This window comes from Amblyomma mixtum, chromosome 2, assembly GCF_055824585.1.
Source record: "Amblyomma mixtum isolate Tamu chromosome 2, ASM5582458v1, whole genome shotgun sequence".
Lineage (NCBI taxonomy): Eukaryota > Metazoa > Arthropoda > Arachnida > Ixodida > Ixodidae > Amblyomma > Amblyomma mixtum.
The window spans coordinates 119,210,513-119,235,608 of record NC_143013.1 but is presented as its reverse complement, the minus strand read 5'-3'; the positions used below and the strand labels follow the sequence as shown (position 1 = coordinate 119,235,608).

The window sequence follows — 25,096 nt, the reverse complement described above, 5'->3', positions numbered from 1 at the left end:
TTTTCTTTTAAGGTTTCACTTTTGTTGTAAGGTTTCACTTCTGGGCCCCTAGGGTGTTATTTCGTTGTTTTACTTTCACGCGTTTGACTCGGCGTTTGCCGCGCTACTGACTTCCGTGTATCAGTCTTTGACACGAGATTGCATCCTGTTCTGTTGTTTTTTCATGATTCATCCGGTTTTTTAGTAGTTGCACATGGCTTCTAGTTATTATCGGGTTGTGTGATATCCTTTTTAGTGGTTTTGATGCCGGCATTATATAATCTTTTGGAGAGTCATTACCTTATTGGAATTGTGATGGCCTGTTGGTATTTAAAGCCCTGCCGTTTTCAATAAATTTTCAGTCGTTAGTTCAGCGCCAGTTGTTGGTGTTCCCGTCTTTTTGCGCTGCTGTTACCTTCCTTAAAATAAACGACCTACTAGCCCATACAAAAATGTTGATCGCTTACACGACCGTATCAGTGGCCTAGAAACGCAGGCATCTTCCCTTGGTGCATTGAAAGCAGAAGTTAGTGACATTAAATACAACTGTACTCGAACTAGAACAGAATGATTAAAACCTCTTAAAAAAGGTCGCTAGTTTGGAAAATCGCAGTCGTAGGCATAATTTAATTATTTACTGCTTTGAAAAAGAAAGCACGAAAACATCGGATAGCCTTGCCAGAAAAATAAATGATGCGTTTCATGAAAAGCTTGATGTAATGGTTAATGCAATAGAACGATGTCATAGTATTCGAAAGAGAAAAGAAGATAGCCGTCCATTAATTATGAGCTGTCTCCGAGCGAAAAAATCTCGGTACTGAAGGCATGTTCTAAACTGAAGGGCTCTGAAATATCCGGTTGAGTGGACTTTTTTTTTTGGTATTTGCCAGATACGAAAAAAAACACCGGAAAGCTCTGCAGAAGAAAGGTCCAAAAGAGACAAGGTCAAGTTAGTTTTTGATAAATTATGTGTGAACGGAAATTTTGTTTCCATGGGGCAAAAGCGAGAACAAACTCTACAACTGTCCGAGGAGGCTGCTTTCGGGTTCTAAATGTGAACTGTCACAGTGTTGTTAACAAATTCGTTCACTTCGATGGTCTCTTACCTGCGCATGACTCTGAAGTCGTGGCGCTCACGGAGATATATATGACAGTGACAGCGAAGATATATATGACAGTGAATTTGCCCCAAACAACAGCAGAATATTCAGAAAAGACCCTGACAGAAGAGATGAGGGAGGCGCCGCACTATTTTAAGCATCTTTGCAGCTCATAAGGTTACTGACGTCACTAAATTCGAAAGCACATTTTGTAAAGTTTATGCTAATATTATCAAAAATATCCTCGGGCTTGTCTGTGGACCCCCTTAACGCTGCTGTCGCTATCTTGCAACATTTAAAAAAATACATGCTGTGAAATCAGAAATCATGAAATCAGAAGACAGATTAATTATGACAGGTGATTTCAATTTCCCGAACATTGATTGGTGCGATTTTTCTGCCCAGTCCTTCAGTGCTATTCATATTGAAATGTTGGATGTTGCCTTTAATTTTGCTCTTATACAAGTAAATGAGCTGACAAGAATCCAGCCCGATTCATAGTCCATCCGAGATCTCTTTCTCTCTGAGTGGTAGCTCTGCGAGCACAGTTTCTTGAAAAGTTGTCACTGGTGTCTCCAATCTCCAGTCAGTTTTAACGTTATTAGAAGATAATTTTTTAAACCACCTCGCTAAGAACCATCGCTGTTCAAAATTTACGCGGACAGGTAATGAATCAATTAATGATGTACTTGACCTTAGTTATGACGATTTCAAAAAAAAAAATTCTTGCAGCGTTAAATTGTGGATTATTTTTCAAGAACATTATGCATGAGTTTATTCAACGCTTTGTGCCTAATATATCCAAAAGGTCATGTAAGTGCAATTCCTGGATTAGTAGAGAGACATTGCATTTGCAGCTTAGGCTAAAACGACCTTATGGAACGAACCAACCTTCGCACAACTCCAGTTATTTAAGAGGTGACACAACAACTAAAACAAGAGATTGCACATGACAACGACGAGTATTTTGGTACAGAGCTTCTATCATTCCTTAGAACGTCCCCTCCAAAATTTTGGAAGGCAATTACTCCCTGTTTTCGCAGTAATGACGCGTTTTCAATAGATGGCAAATGTGTATGGGATGACAATGCAGCCAGTGTTGCCTTTAATAACCACTTCAAAACTGTTTGCACTGCAAACAATGGTCGCCTCCCATCATTCAGTTTGTCACTATCCCCTATCTCTGATATAACCATATTTAAAAATGGAGTGTTTAATTTGTTGGTAAATCTCAATGCCAGGAAACTACCCTGGCCCAGATGATATCGCAAATGCTTTTCTGAAACAATATGCACAGTGGTGTGCCATGTACTTGTGCGTGGTATTTAAAGGATCCTTACATGAAGGCACTTTACCGGATGATAGGCGGGTTGCCAGGATAAAACCTTTGTAAAAAGCTGAGGGCAAAAATGTTCGCATAATTATCGCCCCATATCACTTCCTTCCACAACATGCAAGATCCTGAAGCATATTATTCACGTGCATTTAGCTACCTTTCTCGAAGAACATAACTTATTCCCAGAAGCTCAACTGGCTTCGGAAAAGGGTATTCGACATACATACAGCTAGTTGAGACCATTGACGATTTCTCTGAAACGATTAACGAGGGAGAACAAACTGATGGAATATTTTCAGATTTTCGCATAGCTTTCGACACGGTTTCACCGAAAATTAATTTATAAATTGAGTTCTGTAATAATCTGATAATCTGCTAATAATCTGCTAATAACAAGCTAATAATCTGGATCAAAACTTATTTGTCAAAGAGGAGCCAGTTTGTTACCCTGAACCATACTTCTTCAAAGAGTACTGCAGTTGGGTCTGCAGTCCCCAAGGATCTGATCTTGGAACACTTTTGTTTATTATATTTATTAATGATATCGCTCGCGATTTCTCCCTGTTTTAAGTTGTAGGCTGACAATTGTGTCTTTGATTAAAAAATTAATTGTATTGAAGGTCAAATCAGGCTAAACAATGACTTTTAGAAGGTAATCCGTTGATGTGAGATGTGGCAAATAGTGATAAATTTTGATAAGACAGATTATGTGAGAAAAACACTTAAAAAGAAACCTCTCCTCTTCCAGTATGGTACTAAGAATCCGCTTTCTGAGGTAATTTGCTACATGTACCTTGACCTCTTTATTTTCAATAATCTTTCCTGGGAAAAATATATTGATAGTGTAATGCTCTTCGGGAATAGTTCTTTTTGAGGCGCGCATTGAGGTTTGCTTCACCTAAAGGTCGTTTATTTGCTTATAACACTGTTGTCCGGCAGTCTTTGAATATGCTGTAATCATAGACCCCTACACTAAGACTAATATTCACAAATTAGAAACGATTAGAAAAAGCAGCGAGATTTATCTAATTCTCATGGCCGCTCCTCTAATACTGACCTTCTCAGAAAAAGTGGCTTACTATCCGTTACTGATAGGAATCGTATTTGTCGCCTGAAATTCTTCCGTGTGTGAATCAAAGGGCAGTACAATACTGACACCTCTCTAATAATTTGTTATTCAAGTGTTTATGCTACACGCATCCGACATTCTCGTTTAATAAAACCTTCGTCCGCAAGAACTAAATGCGATAAATATTCCTGCCTACCTAGAGCCATTACGTAAAGGAAGAACCTTGCCGATCATGTCGTTTTATTGAATTCGTTGTTAATGTTTGAGTCCCAGCTACAATAGTTGGCGATTTACATAATGATAACTTACTTGGAGGTTTGACCTGACTCATCAATTGCTTCAACGTTTCTGTTATGCGCTTGTGCGGGGTGGCTCCTCTGTGATGTCCTGTTTTCTAATGTTTATATACTACTGTAGTATGGTCCAGTAGTTTTGTTGTCGGTGATGCCTTGCCTGCTGAGTATTTTTCTCTTATTTTGTCCTTTTCAATTACTGTACAATTATCTGCATAACCTGCCTGCTATGGTCTTATCTTTAAGACCGATGTATCTACAAATAAATAAATAGAGAGTTGTAGCATAGCGTTAGAGTGATAGCGGACCTAAGGGAAATTTGGCAACTTATCCCCAAAGACAGTTTTAGTACAGCGTTCCGGGAACGTTAAACGTGTTGTGCTTTACATGGAGGCGAAAGATCCTTCTAAAATGGTCGCCACTGCCGCTAACTTGCCAAAATATAATATATCAGAGCCTTTTAAGCCAATTATTATAGCAGCGCTTATTTTCGCCGGCAAAATGACTCAGAAATTGAAATAAAGTGAAATAAACACGTACAACAGTGGCGCCATCTACTGAAGGCAATGGTAACTGCGGACCGTTCGAGCAAGAATATTTTCCATCACATGGCCTCTAATGTTCAAAAAACGTTTGTAAAGTTACATAACCTCTGTAAGTACATAAAACACCGCGACAAAACTCGAAATCTATTTGTGTTTCGTTCCAGACGTTTGTTTACGCTCCTGGCAGTTGCAGAAGGCAGCAGCGCAGCTTGAGGTCCCATTAGGCTTGATCGCTCCAGAGTCGAGAGCGTATCCCAAAAACTGGGCTGAATTGCTGCTTAAACTTTGTCGTCGAAGCAAGGTAAGTTATAGCGAAAAGCAAAAACACCAGTAGTTACCGGTAAACATGCCGATCGGAATCGCAAGGACTGCTGAATTGGCTGAAGCGGGCGGCGCAAGCTTGGATGGACGCCGCCATGTTTCTGCGCTAAGGGCGCAAAAGCCGCAACGCTAAATTCTGAAAATTGCATGCGACACTAAAGCTATATCCCCATTAGCGTTCTGCGCATGCGCACTCTGGACCCGCTATTCCGCTATGCAAGCAATTACGCAAAGCCCGCAATACTAAAACTCTCTAATATAGCAATCAACTGTGCTTCTTTTCATGATTGTTTTAGACTGTTAAGAATATCTGGCGTGCTTAAAGCCTTGAAGAGGCGTTCTTAAAGAGTGCAAGGGCTTGCATACGACGCATAAATGCGTTACAACGTTGTAAAAAGAACCACATTTGATCCTAATGTGTATTTCTAGCACTCTGAAGGACTGGCGCCTTTTCTGTACACATTTGTAACAGCGTTCAGGCGTTTAAAAAAAACGACAGGTTACATTGAGAGCTTTCACAATCATTTTCACAATCACAATATCTTTAATGAATGAAGTATCACCTGCTGGAGAACCCTGATATGACTACAGCCCCTGTTATGTTTGTTTGTATGTTCTTTTTGTTGTTATGCATGTTCCCATCATCGCCGTTGTAAACCAGTATGTCCCCCCATCATGTAATGCCTCCGGGCCTTTAAGGAAACAATAAATGAAATGAAATGAAATTTGCCTTGTAACACTGTGGAGTACACGCAAGAAAAAAAAATCAGGTCGAACAGTGCCAAGAAACACTCTGGATCTACACCTACTAAGTGACTCTGGGCGAATGAACTTTTTATGTATTGAGCCCAATAGAGTTAAACTCAAAAGAGGTGGAAGCGGAAGCCCGAGATCACTCTTGTGGTCTATGGAAACCTTCAGAGGAGACAACTAAAATGGAGTGGTTCTTCTAAGCAGCGGCCGGAAGGAAGTCAACGAGAAACGGCGGTGAGCGCTCGACAAAAGAGAAATTCGAAAGTCCTACGAGAAGCAGCTACGGGCCACAAGGATATCGCATCGGGAGTGCCGTTCAGCCACTTCCGCCACCTGCTTTTTTCTTCCAACAGTCTCTCCTGCGACCACGAAATGTTCAGCAGACAGGAAGGAAATTTCTTTTGTGCTTGTCTGCGGAGTATCCTCGATGGCCATGGATCTCTCACTGAGCGTTAAAGCTGAGGAGGTTCCTCTTTTTGGGAGCTTTGAAACCTAATTTCAACCCGATTTAGAAATGTATTTTTGATGTGCGCATCGAGTTCTGTTTGATGCTTAGTTCCTATAAAATATAAGGACACACCGATTTGCTTGCAGCAGTAGGTGTAAAGGCTTCAACCATCGACCCGCCGCGGTGGTTCAGTGCTTATGGTGCTCGGCTGCTGACCCGAAAGACGCGGGTTCGATCGCGGCCGCGGTGGTTGAATTTCTTTGGAGAAGAAATTCTAGAGACCCGTCTACTGTGCGATATCAGTGCACGTTAAAGAACCCCAGGTGGTCGAAATTTCCGGAGCCCTCCACTACGGCGTCTTACATAGCCTTAGTCGCTGTGGGATGTTAAACCCCATAAACCAACCAACCAACCAACCATTCAAGCGTCCTCTTGCTCCTCCCACTCAGCTTAATACATCTTAAGAGCGTTTTGTTTTCCTTTCTTAACTTTTTCTTAATCAAACCCCACAAGCTTCTATCGGAAGTGAGGATAGCCAGCACCATCACGTAAAAAATACCCCAGTGAAAAGGATTACGTTGTCGGTCAGTTATTGCTTCCTTTGTGTGGACAGTGCTTTTTTTGCCTAGATTTGACGACGCGCTCTAGACAAGCTAAAGGGGGGATATTGCCCCCCCCCCCCCTCGGTATTTTTTAGTTCGGTTCGCGAAGCTCACACGCTTACCGCGTCTATATGCAGCCCGCCTATGAGCGCTATTGATCCTAAACATCACCAAGTAGTTGTAGCATGTGTCGGCAGGATCTGTTCCTTATCTTCTAGCTCTTGAAATAATATTTTGGCAGAGTACGCCTCAATGCACTTTTCCACTCTAACCGTACTTAAGTTGCATTAAGTCGATACCAGCTCTCTGTGGCATTCTAGCCAAAGAAAAAGATATGAAGTTTAACTTTAGTGCTAATAATTTAGGCTCCTCAACAGCCTCTGTAAAGCCGAAATCAAAGTGCGTTCAGCTCTTGCACGTCCATATATGTCACTCTCTGCAGTACGTAGAAGCGAAAAACAAAGGTCGATGAGTTCCGACGATGAGGAAGCCGTTGGTTTGGTTTAATTTTCTTAGGCACTTCAGCAAAATTGAGGGAATTATTAGGTAATTGATGGATTAATTTTTTCATAGCTTCAAATTGTTTAATTCATGGACAGATTCATAGATTAATTGCTATATTCATGCATAAATGGATTGATTAATTGATGGATTGATTAAGGTGTTTATTTTGGCCATGCTTACAGTCTTTTCGTTGGAGCCCTTAATAATGTTTTGGAGTTATAAACTGGCATAAAGGGTAAGTATAGTTTTATATACCGTCGAGCTGTATTACTCAGGAGTGAGTTATACTTTTTTTTTCGCACTCATTATAAGACCACCATATTCATATGCTAGAGTTAGCTAGGAGGAGGATTTCTGTAAGTATGGAGATCTGAGACCCATCACGAGATGCCCAAATATTTGCATCGCCAAGCATCAAAATTGAAGCACCATTGGAGTGTAGCCGCTGTTGTCAAAACGTGTCCATTTCTCTTCTGGTAGCTAAACTGTATTGAATTACCCACGCAAAGCGGCACGTTCCCTATAGAGGACATAATAGTGCTACTGCGATATTAAATGGTGATAAACGAGGTTGTATTCTCGCCTGAAAATCTGCTTACGCATAAACATTTGTAAAAAAAAAAGCGAGCCTTGACACAGAGTGAAAGAAGAGAACTCATAGATAACACGCAAGTACTTAGCATAAAAGAGCGTGTTAATGAAGAGTGCCAAAAAAGAAAGGAAATTAAGTGGCCAAATTCAATAATAACAGATTCCGCTAATGTACTTGTTGGCACGGTGAAAGTATTAAACCAAAATGTAATCACTGTGTATAATTTAGGGCCATGCAAGATGAAAGCGCCTTAAAATGCACTGCTCAAAAAAGTATGCTCGTAATGATGATTAATGTATATTGTGCCGTAAATGTAAACAGACTATTTGTAAACTTTACTGAAGTGTCCATATCTGTACAACCATAAAAAGGACAACTAAGATACCTAAGTGGGCTAAGAACCCGTTGCCCACGCGGTAGCTGGCAGTGGTCACACCCTGTCCTGCCCGGCCAACAGGATTGGTGCAACCTCTGTAGTATTACAGATAATATGGCTTTTCAGCAGACTGCACTGTAAGGACGTACAAGAACCTAAATCACATTCATTGACCATGGGTAGCGTCAATGAGTTATATCACTTAGGACGTAGTACCTGCGCAATGATGACAGCGCTAGATTACTCCTTAATCCTTAAAACGAAGCTAACGCAAATTTAGCTGTCGCAGTAAGTGTCCATGTGTCCTTCGTATGGTATTAACGCTCAAAATAATTAATTCGCTCAATATTTCGTGAGTGGCGTCATTTCGTTAATCAATGGTGATAGGTTTAAAAAATATTGAGAGAAACATGGGTAAGGGAACAAGCAAGGCTAATGATATCTTAAAATCAGAAGAAAAAATTGACAAGGGCGAAACATGCAACATTGCCAGCATACAGCAGATGGTCAGTTATGGTAGAGGTGTGGATTTCCCGACAAGTATAGCGTATCACGAAACGGGAGAGAAGCAGGTGGCAGTTAAATTTTGTGCATTGACCGCAATAGTCTTGCAGAACAAGTACCTTTGTTGTGGCAGCTACGATCACGATCAAGCTTTTGAAGATGATGATGATAATTTTTTACATTCAGAGCGACGTTCGCATACGCCAAGATTATGTTGGAGATCAAGTCATACATGAGAACAGTCATACATGAGTGAATATTGCACCCCAGATGGTTTTACTATTGTATCAGATTCGATATTATTTCATCATTCCTTGACTACTTTCTATTAGACTTCATATAATCGCAATATTATGCAGTTGCTACTTTAGAAGACCGGTAAACTTTTCACAGGCCGCACACATACGTGCACACGGGGTTTCTTCGAAGCAGGAAGAAAAATTAAAGAACATAATAATCGGTATTTTGCATTTCATTTTTGCACTTTAAAGCTAAGTTGGTTTTGGCAACTAGTGTGGTATATTGCTTTCGCGTTTGGCTGCGTCGCTTTCTGCGAAGATGTTTATGCCCCAACTGCTTGGGCCTATCGTACAGGCCCGCATTGGTTACCAAATAAAAATAAAATAAACATCACTGTATGCAATATGTCCCAGAAGGAGCTGCCGTTTCCGAAGCAGCATGCGAACAGGCAGCTTAACACGCACCCCTATCAAGAACACCGGCCCTGCCACTTCAAAGCAGTCTTTTCCGGTGTACTCCCATGTGGGATGAGCGCTTTATTCATGCTTCGGAAAAATACGGGCGAGCCCACATGGTGGAGAGTAAAGGCGATGGGAGGAATACTGCAGGTGCGCTTGTCCCACCTTTCCTTCGCTCTTCTCCTCTTTCTCCTGTGTTTGCACTCCCGCGTTTCATGTCAATATAACCCCGCCACTAACCAAACAAACGGCACCACACAAAAAATCTTTACGATTTTTTTTGAACCGGAGCAACTCAACAGCTGCACCAACACAAGTGAAAATCTAAAGCAAGAGCTGCAAGGAATAAAAACTCAAAAGAGCAACTGCTGAAAAAAAATGCGTTCAAATAGAGGTATTTCATACTGAGGGCTCAAGAGCACACCACGTGTGTAACATTAATATTTGTGAGCAACGGAAACATATAGAGAATATCGCGAAAACCGGCCGTGCATCCTGTTGAGTTCCTATATCAACCTGCAGGGACACTTCAAAGGAAAAAGCGGTTTCCCACTTTTTCACACGTGTCGAACTCACAACAGCCCGTAATCTCTTAGGAAAAAAATCAAAAACGTTAGGGGCGGCTGGTTGGCTGCATTTTTAGCCGGAAAAGTTACATTCTTCCGTTAAACAGAAAAAAAAGCAATGTCGGGAAAACGTAAATTCACAGGAACGCATACCACCTCCCGAATTTTCGTGGCCTTAGCCACATGCTTGACAGTCTTCGAGCCGTGCGACAGGTGTCGTGAGAGGAGTTGAGCAGTTCTACAACAAGCTAGGTCAGGAAGGCGACGGTGAGGCGAGGGAGAAGTGGAAGGACAGGGAGAGGACGTGTATGGGTAAAATCCGCCACCGACCTGTCTTGAAGGCGTGGAAGGCGTCGCCCGGCGGCAGCCGCTGTGTCAACAGCTGCAGCCTCGACGACGGCAGAATGGCGTTGTTGTTGTTTATTCGGTCGATGGCGTAGCGCAGCGCCAACTCTTGCTCCTTGTCTTCCCGGTCGTCCTCCAGCAGTGCGCCTGCGAATCACAAAAAAAAAGAAGGAAGGAGTTTGCCACTTTTCCAGTGGGTGTCACTGCGAACAATTCCACGTTAGACGTCTTCCGACGCGGATCGATAGTTGTCACGCAGTTTATAACGTCTGCCTCAATAGAGTGGCCAGTAATTGAAAGCTCGTTGAGCTTCTCTTGCAGAGTAAGCGTATGTTCCTAACAAAGGAGGTTAGGGTTGTTTGGAGACCACCTCCAACAAGCAGAATCTGTGAATGAGAAGGAGCAGCAGTTGAACTAAAATTTACCGTTTATTCAACCGAGTACCCTCATTTTTTACGCTGAGTGATTGCGAAGCGTGTTCCATATATATATCCGGCGTGATACAATATTTCATTTTCAGCCAACTTACAATGGCAATATCCGTACCAGCCGTAGTGTTATAGCGGTAGTGGTGCCGTGGTACTTGACGCAAAATCCTCCGCTGGGTGCGATGTCCATTGGCTCACGTTTCGACGAATGTGCAGTTGATAAACCCTACTCCACTAAGATTTTGCAGTACGCTATGGTGCACGCGTGTAGAAAGTTATAGCGAACTCTCTTACTAGAGTCTCTTTCACAGCCCTCAAATGAAGCATTAAGAGGTAACAAAAGCAATGAACTTTTTTGTTTGCCCGCATGGGTGAAGATAAATCCATTTTCTTTTCCAATACGTGTGCCTCCAGCGGCACCTGCCCGATTTCCTTTATTTTGCTGTCCCGTTTCGAATTTCTTTGTTGAAATTAGGAAACCCGATAGTAGTTGCCCGCAGTGTTTATAGTTTTATTTTGCTATTCTTCTGTTACAGTCAGTCCCACAAAATCTACGAATTAAAACGTATGCACCAATTTTTAAAATTTATACTTTAAAACTGCGAATAGCGCGCGAAAAGAATTAGAATTGTGCCGGGCCTGTAAATCGCCTTCTCATTGCGTATTTAGCGCTGGCTCTTTTTGTATACAATGATGATCACACAAAAATGCGACTTACTACTTAAAAGACGGGCGAAAAAAATGGTTGTTGATTTCTAAACTCTTGTATCCAGGTTAAGGTCATAAATATTTACTCTGCCCCCCGTGAAGAATCTCTCTTTTGTACATACTTCGTGCAAAATTTTCGGTGGCCTAAAAAGGCCGTGTTCAGTCCGCAGGCAGCTGGAGCCATTGAAGTTCCCTGCGGCTTTGAGGCTGAAACATAATTAATAGCGCGGAAGAGCAATTCCACTGCCAACGAAAGGCGTCAGCAACAAGAAAAAAATGTTCACAGGCGATCATACGCTGCATGATTACCAAGACTTAGTCTTGAGAGGCATGCGTGCATAAACCAGCGGACGGTGTCTACAGTCAACAGAGAACGAACTTACCGCATAGGAGCCAAGAGAGAGGACACAGCGGGAAGCCCTGAGTAGTGCCTGTACGCCTCTAAGTAAAAGGACGTTCCGAATCTAACGGTGTTCCCAGAAATAAGAAATATAATAGCCGGGCAGCTAGCATTAACATTCGTGTAGCTAATAAGTCGCCGTGTAATCGTCTAGGACCTTGTCCGAAGCCTTTCGCGCATAGGACGCTGAGTGGACATGAAAGAATGCTGCCAGCACATTGAATGACCTGTACCCCAAATGGAGGGCACCCTCAAGTCGACAAGGTTTTTTGGCAGGTTTTTTTGCAGGTTTTCTGTTCAGGTTTTTTGTTCAGGTTTTTTGTGCAGAATAGGGCTGTGAGTTCACGAAATATTTTAAACAACCACCCTACTCGCGTTGGCTGCCATGAGGTACAAATGATAGCACGTGTGCTCCAGTTGGTGCCTTCTGCAAGTATACGCCGTCTCCGAGAAATACGTTACGTCGACGAATCGTTCGATGAGAAAGAAGATATTTCCTGTGTTTGTTGAATTGTATTTGTGAATGAACAAAAAACACTTCGCCGCATTCTCTCTTAATACTTCTTTAAAGAAAATTCTCTTCTATCAGAAAGAGGTTTCAGAAATATGTTCCTTGCCTATTCAGAAAACTTCAGTACTTAAACGGTAGTAATACCCCCGAAGTTTTTCTTGTTATTGAAGGGTGCACTATTCCAGGTCTTGATGTGAACAATTTCAGCAAAAAAAAAAAGGGACGAAGTTCACCAAAATAACGTCATCGTTCCTTCGCAATGCTTCCTTTTTAAATTAGATCGTGCACTTTATCCGGGATTGGCCCCGTCTTCAGTCTCGCGTAATCGGATCTGAAGGGATCCAAGCAAGCCTTATGTCTTGGGCGTAAGGGATCAGTCCCTAATCTTCACCGCTTCATTTTCTGTAGGTCTACACAAGTAAGTTGGTAAGAGAACAAGCCTAGAGCCCTTTTAACCAAAAACAAAACAAGAAAAGGTCTGTTTGTATTTAGTTCAACAGATGTTGTAACCATTGCAGGGGAAGCAGTATCCAGACCTGAAATATTTGAAAATATAATCTGCTTCCGTGACTTTAGTCGCTCGAAATGCTTCCCGCGGAATCATCTGCAGCAAAGAGCAGTGAGTAGCTAAAGCGAATCAAGTTATTCTATGTAATTGATGCAGTTTACACTATAGATGTGCATTTTATCATTATATTTTTCCAGTACATTTCGAATTCAATTTGGGAGAGCACCAAGAGCACCGTGAGGTCAGGAAATAGCTTTGAACAGTGCATTACATATGCTCATAAATGTGTGACGTTTACGGCATTTCATCGCTGCTGCACGTTTGCTGCCGTCGCGAGTTAGTTTCTGACGTCATGATTTCACATTGGAAGCGAAAGTAGCTTGGGACGTCAAGTTTTGAGCCCAAATATACCCCATTTCCAATGTCACTGTCAATGTCGTGAGGTGTCGATCTTCTAAACAAATTGTTCATCAGCAATTCAAAAATATTGTAACTGAAGGATTCAGGAATCCAAAGATATTAGCACAGTCACACGCATGAGTGACGAAAATCGAAAGAAATAGAAGTAAATTATTCAACAGGCTTGCTTTAGGAGCCCATTTCCTTGCTTGGATGTTCCATAATTAAAAAAAACTGCCTGGGGCTTGAAGTCGCGTTATTTGTATAAACTGGGCTCAAAATCGATAGCAACCTACAGGACATATTTCAGCAAAGCAAAATATTTTCCCATAAGACACAAAATATCAATACAACAGTTGCCCAACGTTGGCATTGTGCAGTGGCAGAGTTATAATGAAACACAATAACAGTAGCCTTATTAAGCATCCAAAAAAAACTAATAAAAGATTCAGCGGTCAGATAAAACTCAAATTAAAGATCCAAATTTCTCTTTAAGAAACAACTGCCAGGAGGCATATCTCGACAAGTAAATTAACTTCTTAGACAAGATACCGCTGAGAGAAGAGGCTCTTTCCTCACTGCTTATCGTCTGAATGAGACCCCAAAGTAATAAAACAACGGCCACTGAAGTCATTGTTATCTCTATTGCTGTTGCCTGAGCACTGACCTGCTTTAAAAGTCGATTGAGAACAACGCTTTTTTTATTTTAAGAGTGATGTTTTCTTATTGACTAAGCTGTAAAGAATAGTTTACGAAATGCTTTTGTTTGAAAAAGTTTGGCAACATTGCAACAATGTGCTCACTTCCTTCTTTACGCGCATCATTTCAAGCTTGGTGGCCGTTTGTGGTACTGCAAAATAAAGTTTTCTCCGTGTCTTTAAATTTTTGTGACAGTAAACATTGCAATCTGCCTTCTAGATAACGTTTTGTAGAGTTGCGCATAACAATTCTATTGTGCAAATTGGGAACATTTTAGTCAGTGCTGTGGTCTGCTTTCGTTCACATTGGTAGAGTGGAACAAAGAAAGCAAATGAAACATTTAGGCGCCAAGAAATACAATAACGCATGATGCACAGTTTGAACACATTCAAGAGATATTTCCTGAATCAACCCTGAATTAATTGATTGCAAGTTAACTGAGCAAAAGCGGAGTGTACATGGTGTCAGATCATCCTGTAGCTTGTAGTGTCTCTCAAGGAGGAGCGCTCAGTGCTGCATTGATTAATCTCGTGCCTATCGGTCTTCTCAAGCAAATATCGAGTTCATCTGCGATATCCCAGCACGCAGACGACATGTGCATACGGATATCAAATGTACTCCGTCCCCAAGTGCAAGCCAGGTCGCATGGTTTGGCGACCATCACCTCGGCGTCGTTACGCCGCAAAGGGCTTCAATTTTGCGAAATAAAAGCGTCATTTTGGTACGCGCAAGTTTGTGGGCTAGGTCCCATCACAAATGATGGTCAAGTTATTACATATTTTATACGTCACACACTTTTAGGTGGAACCATAGACCACGACTTGTCATGAACGAAAAACTTGTATCCCCAAGAAAAAAAATTGTAAAGCTTTGCAAACAATGTGCAACGTAGGCTGGGAAATCTTGGGATTTTTACCTGATAAGTAACATGCGCTGGTGCTCGGCTATTGGACATGGAGCGCACCGGTTCCGACAAGATTAAAAGTATCTACCCTACGAACAGTTGAAATCCTTCAGTCTCGTACTTCAAAAGCGTATTTGGTTTAGCATGCAAAGGCATTGGGTGCATTTAGGAGGTCCATGCCTGCCTAGCTCAAATTGTTTTCCAACAGAAGCCACTGCGGGTGCATTTGCGTGATTTGACCTGACAAAGCCATCACCATCTCACTATTGTAAGTAGTGCGCATCCCGACACTGTCTATTACAGAGCAGTTAGGACGCATCGAAATGTGTGCCACACGAACTACATGCCCCACCAGATTACGGAGGTGCCGTTCTGACTAGCTACGAAACCTTACGTACTATCGGAGACAAAAGTGGTATACTCCACGCGGCGGGAGCCGGAGCAACGGAAAACTGCGTTGCAACGCCATTTACAGGCGGCACCTGGGATCGAGACAGCCAATGCTTGACATTTATTATCAGCAGGCCTGTCGCTTGGATTGTTTCAGTGTTTCGTTCTTTAGCTCGCCAAAATTCCGCAGTTTTCCATTGCTCCGGCTCCCGCTGGATGTTGTATATCACTTTTTTCCTGTAGTACATACCGCCAAAGCACCTGATAAGTCGTCCTCTATACTGATCAGCAGTCCGCATAGCAATGAACTATATTCTGCCAGTCACGACTTATAGCGGCGACTTATAGGTAATGAAAACATATGTGAAGCTCAAAATGGGTGAGTCGGCGAAATTCTGCTGGGACTTACATAGGCATTTTAACGCGGCCACAAAATAAAGAATTCACTGGTATCCCAGCCATCGCGGCATAGCGTGAAATGAGGGCGCTGATGCTGAAGCAAAGATGGCTCGTGCTGACGGGTCTTCGCCACGGTATAGCATTCTCAAGAAGCGGTGTTGCAGCCTTACTGCAAGCCGCCATGCAATTGCACGGGAACAGCGTAACCATTCAAAAGGACTGTCCCTAAAGACTCGATGCAGGTTGACGATTCCACCTTCCACTTAAGGTTGTCCGCAGCCAATGGACTCTGTACGATCGGTTACGTCTTGGTACCGCGTACACCAAACACTACCTCCCCAAGATGGCAGTTGAAGCTAGACCAAACCGCTTACACCGCCGCATTTACTAGAATTTACTACACTCTTTGCCAGTGCTCTCCCTACAGCGTAATGATGCGAGAAGAGCCCTGTAAGCCATCCTAAAACAACTGGTCTATCACCTTCTCTCTGAGCAAACTCTTTTAAGCGTAATATAGATACTCGCCTTTTCCTGATGACCAACGAAGGTCGTTCTCAAGTTTTATTGTGAGTGACGCCCAGACACCCGTCTCGAAACATCAACTCTGCTCTTAGTGGGCTGCGTGATATGCACCGCCAACCACACATGTGCATACGCGGGTGCGTCGAGGCATGTATGTGTGCATTTGACAGCCCGTCTTTGCAGCTGTGCGTAGAGAGCACCTTTCACCCAAGGAAAACTACATGACCCTACGCGAGTGTGTGCGTTTGCATTGAGACCGTTCTTAGAAACATGTGTGAGTAATTCAAGGAGAGGGCTGAGTCGGGCTGGTTGGTTCATGTTGAATGGTACGGCAAAACAGAGCTGACGGACGGGACGGAAGAAGATGAGACAAACACATGCGCTGATGGTATCAGCGCGTGTGTTTGTCTCATCTTTTTCCGTCCCGTCCGTCAGCGCTGTTTTGCCGTACCATTCAAGGTGTGAGTAATGTTTGTGTGTGTGTTGGAGACATGAACTGTGTGTGCTACGACGCAAATCTACATGCGTTACGAGTGCTAGCCAGTGTGTGGGCGTGGGAATCTCTATTGCAGAGGTCACCCTTTGCAGTTCATTGATTTATGACATCGCCAAACTTCGTTTGCAGTCAACGTCTGTCTTCCCTTCTCCTTTTTCCCTCATGAGCAGAAGCAAGACGCTGTCACGCTCGCCTGTCCTGCTGGCCTGCTCTCCTAGTTTTCTCTCGCAAACTTTTAGTGCCTCTCTTTTTCTCCACCTATTGGTTTTCGGTTTCAGGCCGCCCTTACACAGGTTGACTATAAGCAGATCTTTAGTCTTCTTATTGACTGTACTGCCTTCCAATGGATAGTTCCTTTTGTCTATTCGCAGTGTATTGGATATATATCGACAAAAGTCTATTCAAGTTGCACTGGCGTAAATGTACATGTTGCCTATAGACTGTCTATAGAATTTGTATTAGCAATTAATTTTTCTCTAGTACTTTTCTACAGACAGTCTATACGTTGTCTAAGGCAATTTTTAGCTAAGGCAATATCGAATATATAATATAGAATGTAGAACGTATAAGGCAATATAGAACGTTGTCTAAGGCAATATAGAAGATCTAAAATGCAGGAACTGAAATTCCCACGAAAATCTGTTCGACCTGAAATAAGTTTTCAGAGTCTGAGTTGCGTTCTTCTGTACATTGCTTTTTTTCATCTTTTGGAAGGACGCCATGCGCAAATCACAGAGATGATGTAAAAGTGTCTACTCATACACAACAATTCTGGACTAAAACATTTTCGAGCGGGAACCAGTTTATGAACGAAATTTTTCATATTGTGTAAAATTTCATTGCAACTGTCAATATATCCGCAGACCCCCCGATGGCATTTTAGCATTTTTCTTGCTAATAACGTTTTTGCTATGGTCAAAAACGTTTTCTATTGGATTTCTGCTGCTGTTGTAACTGCTTAATGCCATCGATGTAAACAAGTTAAAAGACAGATTTCGTTACACATTCGAAGAATAGAACGTTACCATTAATATTTCCAAAACAGTGGCTTACAATTTTTCAGTATTCAAGATTCTTGTGTGAGAATGTTGGACATATGGGCAGGTTAAGAGTACTGAAACTTTGCTTCCCTTCAAGTACTGCTTTTGCACTGTTTCTGGTTTGGCAAATGCTGATACTAAGTACGCTGGCACTCACTGGGTACAACGAAATTATTTTATGTGTCCGCAACTTAAGGCTTGCGCACAACAAACGCCATGTTGGTAAAAATGCCGTCATATGAAGGACAGAGCGTTCAGTCGGCTGGCTTTTTCAATCCAAACCTTTTCTGTTGCTAGTGCTTATCTGCTGTGCTTTAAATAATTCACCATATTTTTTATTCATTCTACTTTTGAACGCCTTTTTCTTTTCTTTCAAGGAAGCGTAGCGAACCTGAGTCTCTTTCTGGGTCAACCTCCCAATTGTTGCTCTCCTTCGTATCTCTCTCTCGTTGTATAATTTCTTTCTACCCTTCTCCTGTTTTAATCATCCAGCGCAACTTAATATTCCTCAGTGTTATCTATACGCAACGAACAAGACCAAGGCTTACTATAAATTGTTTATGTGGGGAACGTTTTTCCTAATAATCGAGACTAGAATGCGAGAAATGCTGAAACGAGCATCGCATTAAAATTACATTAGCCCTAGCAGCAAGCCTTTGTCGCCATATATCTTATTCCACATGTGCTGGTCGCTCCATTTACTTGCAGAGCAGAATCTAGCAATGCTGTGTTTGCGTTAATGAGACTGAATTCGGCCCTGGCTGAATCAGATGCATTTACATTTGCGTAACATAGTTGCATCAAATATTTATTCCACAGGTTGCTGTGTTTATTTTGCCACCACCTTTAGTTCCATCAAGCATTTTTGTGGTCTGTTCGGAAAGCAATATTGTAGAATAGCACTGTGAAGCGTGCCCGAAAAGAGGCCGGGATCAACGCAGGAAAAACTTTAAAATATTTCATGGACCACAGCACATTGTCTATTGCTTGTACCTTTGTGGCCGTCTTATGTGATTATTATTTCCACCTTTCCTTCAAGAGGTACCTTTAATGAGGTAATTTTTTATTCTTTTCGAATCCCCTATTCTCTATTGTGGAAGTACCACCTACCTCTTTATAAATGCCGTTTCATAGCAATCAGCAGCCTGCTATAAAAGCGCGTTGACAGACTACGTCCACTTGCCCTTTATTGCCGCAAGTATGCACAGTGAGGAAAAGTGCCCTCAGTCATGATCTGCTCGTGAATACTCGACCAGTTTATAAATGATACACATGTTGTCAATGTGCACAACCGCACCAAGATTCCAATGAAACTAATGAGAACGCTATTGAGTCTGCCGAAGCGACAAAAAGGCGCTACATTTGTCACCTGCCTCATCGCCGGGATTTTCGATTTCAAGTTGATAAGCGGCGCCGGTCGGAGGTTGGCGCAATCTTAAATGTATGCCTTTTCGAGCAAAACAGCAACTCCAAAATGGGAGCCCTCAGATCGATTGGACTGTCAGGAAAAGTTGCTGGTGTATTCGAAGTTCTCGTTATTCCGTATACACATGAAGCAGCGCTGATAGAAAATCAAAATATGCGGCCGAAAGAAAGGGAAGAAAAAAAGGCGGAGACAACCTCAAGACGGACTCCAATAAACCGGAGGCTCAAAAGGATGAAGCGCACAATAGCAACTACGTCTTGTGCCTCTTGTCTACTTTCGTCTTAGCCTGCGCTGTCACCACATTAGCGCAGCTCTGAAACCTGCAGTGAAGCATAGCCAGTCCCGTCTGAAGCGCTTCTGAATAAAGTGTTTTTTGCTAAATGTATGTTACTTCCACGGTAGCGATCAGTTGTGCCATTTGTTAGACACGCCCCTAGTTTACCTACACCTTCCCCTGGCCATCATTTCTTCTAGCGCAGAAATGGTTCCCGGCAAGCACAAAGCATCATTTATCCAAGCAAACGCCTTGGCTTAATATACCAACTAGAAATTAGCACTCACACTAAAGTAGACACACACGCAAGGCAATACTATAACCCTCCTTAGGTGCGTGCTTTACCCATCTCATCAGTTTGTTTCGCATCGACGCTCTCTCAAGCATCATTTGGGTTCTGGTTTCCCAAGTCTTGTGTAATCTGCTCCGAAGTACTCCACTGCCACCTCGCATCGCTGAACGACATGCTCTCAGACAACGCTGCAAAGGCTTTCGTAACAAGAACCTCGCACCAATCAACCACAATGCCCGCTACAGAGACCGCAGCGCTTACTGTCGGCTGCGAATTCCCCGGGCATTCCGAGCATCAAGGAAGACGCAGATATGATCGGCCGTCTTTGTCCGACGCTGCGCTACTTTGTCTCGCCCGACAAACGGGCCGTTTCCGCCGTCCTCTGTAATTCCCGCTTAAGTACGTAAAAGCCTCGCCCAGGTAATCTGCCGAACAATATGAGCGTCTAATAGCTGACAGCCCGTTCCAGTCTTTGTTAAATTCCGGGTACCACTGTACTGGAGTAAAAAAAGTTAACGGCAACTGGCTAACAGACAATTCTGAAATGCTCCACCGACAAAGCACCTAGTTTCTTATCTAGAAAAGTGCGTCACTTTTCAATAACTTTAGAACAACGCCAACTCTCCAAAGCCAACGAAGAAAGCGTATGTCTCCACAAGAAACACAGGCCAGTGATCCACATGCAAAAGGCTTCTTTTCAAACTGAAAGGTGGCTCTAACTGAATTTGAAGCAGTCAGATGAAAAATATCAGCCGACAAGGCGTCGGAGTGCACAAGGCAAAAACAGAATTCTAACGTACCAAATATTGAAGTCTTCAATTTGTACGGCACTTATATGTACGCTCAAAAAAATGGGAGACTCAGAAAAACACTATCAAACTTTTTATAAATGCAGCTCATTGCAGAATAAATTTTGCCTGCGCACATATACTGCGGCGTTTCAGCTCTTGAGGCATTAAGGTACAAGTGGCTTTCATCATTAGGCAACCGTGACCAATATGCTGCAGCAGAAACCATGCCATCTATTCCCGCCCTCTCAGTAAACTGTTTTCAGCGCAGACATTTCTGTGCTTTGTACTAAAAAGATAACTTCCTCATTTACTTATTTACTAGCCGCCGCGGTGGCTCAGTGGCTATGGTGCTCGGCTGCTGACCCGAAAGACGCGGGTTCGATCCCGGCCGCGGCGGCTGGAATTTCTTTGGAGGAGAAATTCTAGAGGCCCGTGTACTGTACGATGTCAGTGCACGTTAAAGAACCCCAGGTGGACGAAATTTCCGGAGCCCTTCACTACGGCGTCTCTCATAGCCTTAGTCGCTTTGGGACGTTAAACCCCATAAACCAAACTAAACCAAACTTATTTACTTTACGCAGTGTCCGCTGCACTAAATATGGACGACTTTTGTCAATTTCACAATTTCAATTGCGTAAGGGTGAACAATGGTGCTCATTTTCAAAAAAAAAAGGATCTCAATCTACTCGTTGCAAACATACACATAATTTCTGCTCGACCAGGAGATAAACCAAATTCTTACTTTGGTGATGAAAGCTTTGCTGCGAATCACATCTTCGATCGTGTTGATCATCGCTTACATTATACCGTTCCTTTAACAACTTTTCGGGCTGCACCTATTTGTATTTGTCACAAATGATCCCAATGACATCGTTGAAAATGACATCCTAATGGAAATCCACGACCCATCATTTAATGCACAAATCTAGTGTAGCCATGAAAACCGGACACAAGTCTTTCACGGAAAAATTATAAAGATTCTAATCCATAAATCAAATCACTACATCGTCCTTGTGAAGCAATACAGTATGTTTGTATTAATATGAACATGTAAGGGACAGCGCCATCTCTTTCGCTCAGTGATATGCTTTGAAAAAATGGTTTAAAATCGCTTCCATGGCCATGTCTCCAGATTTTCTTATCCTTGCACTTTTGTGCAGATACTACAAGATGACGATTCGTGTTCATTCTTTTATAAAAGTTTAAGTATTTAGCGTAATGCAAAGAAATAATTTGAAACTATCTTATATTTAATATTGAATTTTATTCACGTGGTAATCACGACTGTTTTCAGTTTATTCGTACCGCCTCATCTACTTGAAAGATTTGCTCGATTCCATCGTCTCTAACATAGATTGTAAACTTTTTTAAAGCGATTTATGCACATTATTCTCGACATCGTTACATTTTTGTTCCTTGCATAGCTGTGTTGTTCCTTTTTGTGTCTTAGATTATATATTGTTTCCGTTGTCGAATTCCCCTTACTAAATGATTCGTGCTGAAGCCTGTACGATATTAGATCCTAAATAAATAAATGCATCAACATGTCATAATTACTTCCACAAGTCGGTGATAACGAACACAGGTGCAGGCAGACACGACAGATAGGCTGGCTAGCGTAAAATTCAAACCGTTTATTCTGCTTGCAAGTCCACCTAAAAAACAATCAGAAAATATGCAGGCTCACCAGTACGAGGAAGCGCACTCAGCCGTTTTCAGGAGCTTAATAACCGAGGTTGTCGGACGCGTTTTATACAGACGCCACTCAGAATTGTCTATTCCGCGGGCGTACATATTCACAAAGGCTCCTTAATATCACAGAATCCCCAACATGTGATATCCAATCAGGGTGGTCAACCATGTAGCGTCGAGCCACTGTACGCCACTAACTCTGGTCGCATGACAAACAAAACATAATACCGCTTGCCAGCAACGATAAACGCACTGCTAAATCATATAAAGATCACAGAGCTGCAGAGCAATGCTTTTTCCGAAAATATTTTGCTATAAAGCAAACCAGGTTGTCTTTTTGTCTTCTTCGCATGCTTAAAATACAGCTGACGTGGCAACCGGCGCTACCAACTTAAGCGATGATGACTCGAATGCTATGCCTCATGCACAATCCACTAAAGCACATGTTTATCCGACTTCTCTCTTGATATCCGACGCACGGTTTCTGCACGCACAGCGCGGACGTCAGTCACCACATAACGTTTTATTAGAACATAAAATAGTGGTTTTACTTGGCCCCTTTTCTAAAGCATGCATTATATTATTTTGCCTCTGTACGAGCTGCTGCTAAGAAACCCTGTCCAGTGCTATCATTTGGAGTATTCGCATTATTCAGCGTTCTCTGATTTTATTCAACAGTTAAAGCACTACGCCGTGGTAGTCAGCCTTGTAGTCAACGACATCAAGCCACAGCTCACGAGTGCCTCCGAGTAGTGTTTGGGGAGACGACAGAGAGCACCGCCCTTGTAAAGATTGGATTAAAGGAGCAAGTTAATGAACGCCTTGAAGGGCAACAAAACTGAGACCAGTCTAAACCTTGACTAAAAACACGCTTCGGCCAGATTTTGCTTGTAAGTAAACATTCTAGCAGTTTAAGCGCGGTGACCATGAGTAACGCGTTGTGACCATGGTACGTCTCCAATGCCTTTGATGGAAGGGGATTATTAGGAGGTTGATGAAATTCCGCTCAAAGGCACCACACCGTTTTCAAGACTCTGCGCTTTCGTATCCTCCCTAAGGCAAAAGACCGTCTCTACCTCATTTTGAGACTTTCGCATAGTTCGCGAAGTGAAGTACAACAAGGGACAAGAGTAAGAAACATATCATTGTCCTGCGAAGTCAGAAGGACCGTTAGCGCGGCAAGCCTGGAAAACGAAAATTTTTAGAAGCTTCCACTTGTGCGCTATGCAGAGACACGAAGGCTGGGCATAATGCTAATAATCTATACGAATGCATTCTGCTTAACTGAAGGATGCCTTCACACATCTTGAGGCGGCTTGTCTAGCGACAAGATCTTGATGGTCGGCTTTTTCGCGAATAAATTGCAGCGCGTGAACACAGCGTTTAGCAACACTGAGACGGACAAACGTCGTTGACCCGTCTGAAGCACATGAACGACTGTATGGGAGGTTAGGAGCATTAGTGCATTTGTGCCAGTCTGTGCTTCATATTAACGCGCGTACCGTCAATGCCATGGAAGACACTATTACTACTTTTTTGAAAAAGTTGGGTTTCGAGTTTACCACACTAATTCTTTCTGATACATGGTATTACCATGGTTAAAACTGAAAGGCTATGACAATTTTTTCCTGAACAGTACAAATAGACGAGGTGGTGGTGTCGCAGTGCATGTTGCCACGCGCAAGACATGTGAAACTGTGACGGATTTCAGCAGAATAACTAGTGACTTTGAAGCATTAACTTTACAAAGCAAGAATAAAACTATTTCCGTGATATATCGACCACCTAGCGGAAACATAGGTAGCTTTATGCAGTTTTTCTAATCTGCGCTGTAATCTGCTTGTGCAATGTTCATCTCATATGTGGGGGAGATTTCAACTTAGATATTTTAGATGAAACGAATCCTGTCCTCGAGTTTAATACCGTGCTGCAATCCAGTGGTTTTGTGAACTTGATCACTAACCCTACCCGAATTACTGTTAATAACTCGAGGGCCCTTCACCTCATTCTGATAAACATCGAAACAGCAGTCTATAGAACCAGAACGCTGGCATATGATATAAGCGACCACTGTCCCGTACTTATGATTTAGCGTAACCATACTTGCAAACGGCACGAGGTTATTGTTGTACACTGTGTTACACATGATAGGCTGGAATTGTTTAAAAATTATATACCCTCATTCAACTGGTCCGCGGTTGCCAGTAAAACAAATGTGAATGATGCGGACATCGATTTTATTCATATATTCGTGCGTGTATACGCAAACCATTTTCCTTTCAAAACTCTCAGGCCGTCAATGCGTATATGGAAACCGTGGATTAACAAGGAGCTTATGAAGAAAATAAGAAATAAAAACGGCCTGTATCATCCATTCGTCAATTCGTGCTCGGGAGAGAAATTGATAGCCTTTAAAAAGCTTAGAACTTAATTAAACGCTGAGCTTAGGCGAGCGAAAATTAGTTGCCATCAAGGCCTTTTTGCTCATATCGACAAAAACGACCTGGTGCCGCATCGAAAATTTTAAATACTGTGCTCGGTCGAGATAGCATTCATTGCGTTCCAAAAGAAGTTACTGTTCATGGTCGTAAACTGAGTGGCTGTGCATTAGCTGACCCCTTTAACAATCATTTTGTAAATGTTAATCCCCCAGAAAGAAGTGCTCTGCAGACAGTCACTCTCAACTCAAGCAGCGCGGACACCGTGTTTTTTGCGCCAGCTGACGAATATGAAGTAAACAGCACGTTTACGTGCCTACTCAATAGCAGATCGCTAGATATCGATAACGTACAGATAAAGCCAGTAAAGTACGTTTTACCATTTACAGCTTCTGCTATGGTTGGCATTTTTAATTTATCACTTGTATCTGGCGAATTCCCGGACGGCATGAAAACTGAGTGAGTGTCTGTGATTTATAAAGCTGGCGATCGTAACACGGCGTCGAATTATCCGCTGATCTCTGTGCTTCCCGTATTTTCGAATGGATTGGAAAAGCTGATCTCTAATCGTACTGAAATCGTAGTAATCATAATCGTAGTTGAAAGTTAGCGCATGTGTTGTCGTCTTCGTTGTGTCCTTGTCTCGAGCGCTACAGTTTTTTCATCGCATTACAAAGTTATTTGAAAAGAAGGCTATATTAAATGACTCACAATTTGGTGTTAGGAAAGATCGGTCGACGGAAGTAGC

The 25,096-nt window shown here is 42.4% G+C and overlaps 1 protein-coding gene across 1 annotated transcript in view; it reads right to left on the bottom strand.

Annotated features, from left to right (window-relative positions):
* The window catches only part of LOC149360724 (glutamate receptor ionotropic, kainate 3-like), a 505,094-nt gene that overhangs the window by 335,343 nt on the left and 144,655 nt on the right, over positions 1–25,096 (bottom strand). The window contains exon 2 of the mRNA XM_089569381.1: positions 10,017–10,178. Coding sequence (XP_089425507.1) covers positions 10,017–10,178 — 162 coding nt within the window. The remainder of the gene's footprint in view (positions 1–10,016; positions 10,179–25,096) is intronic.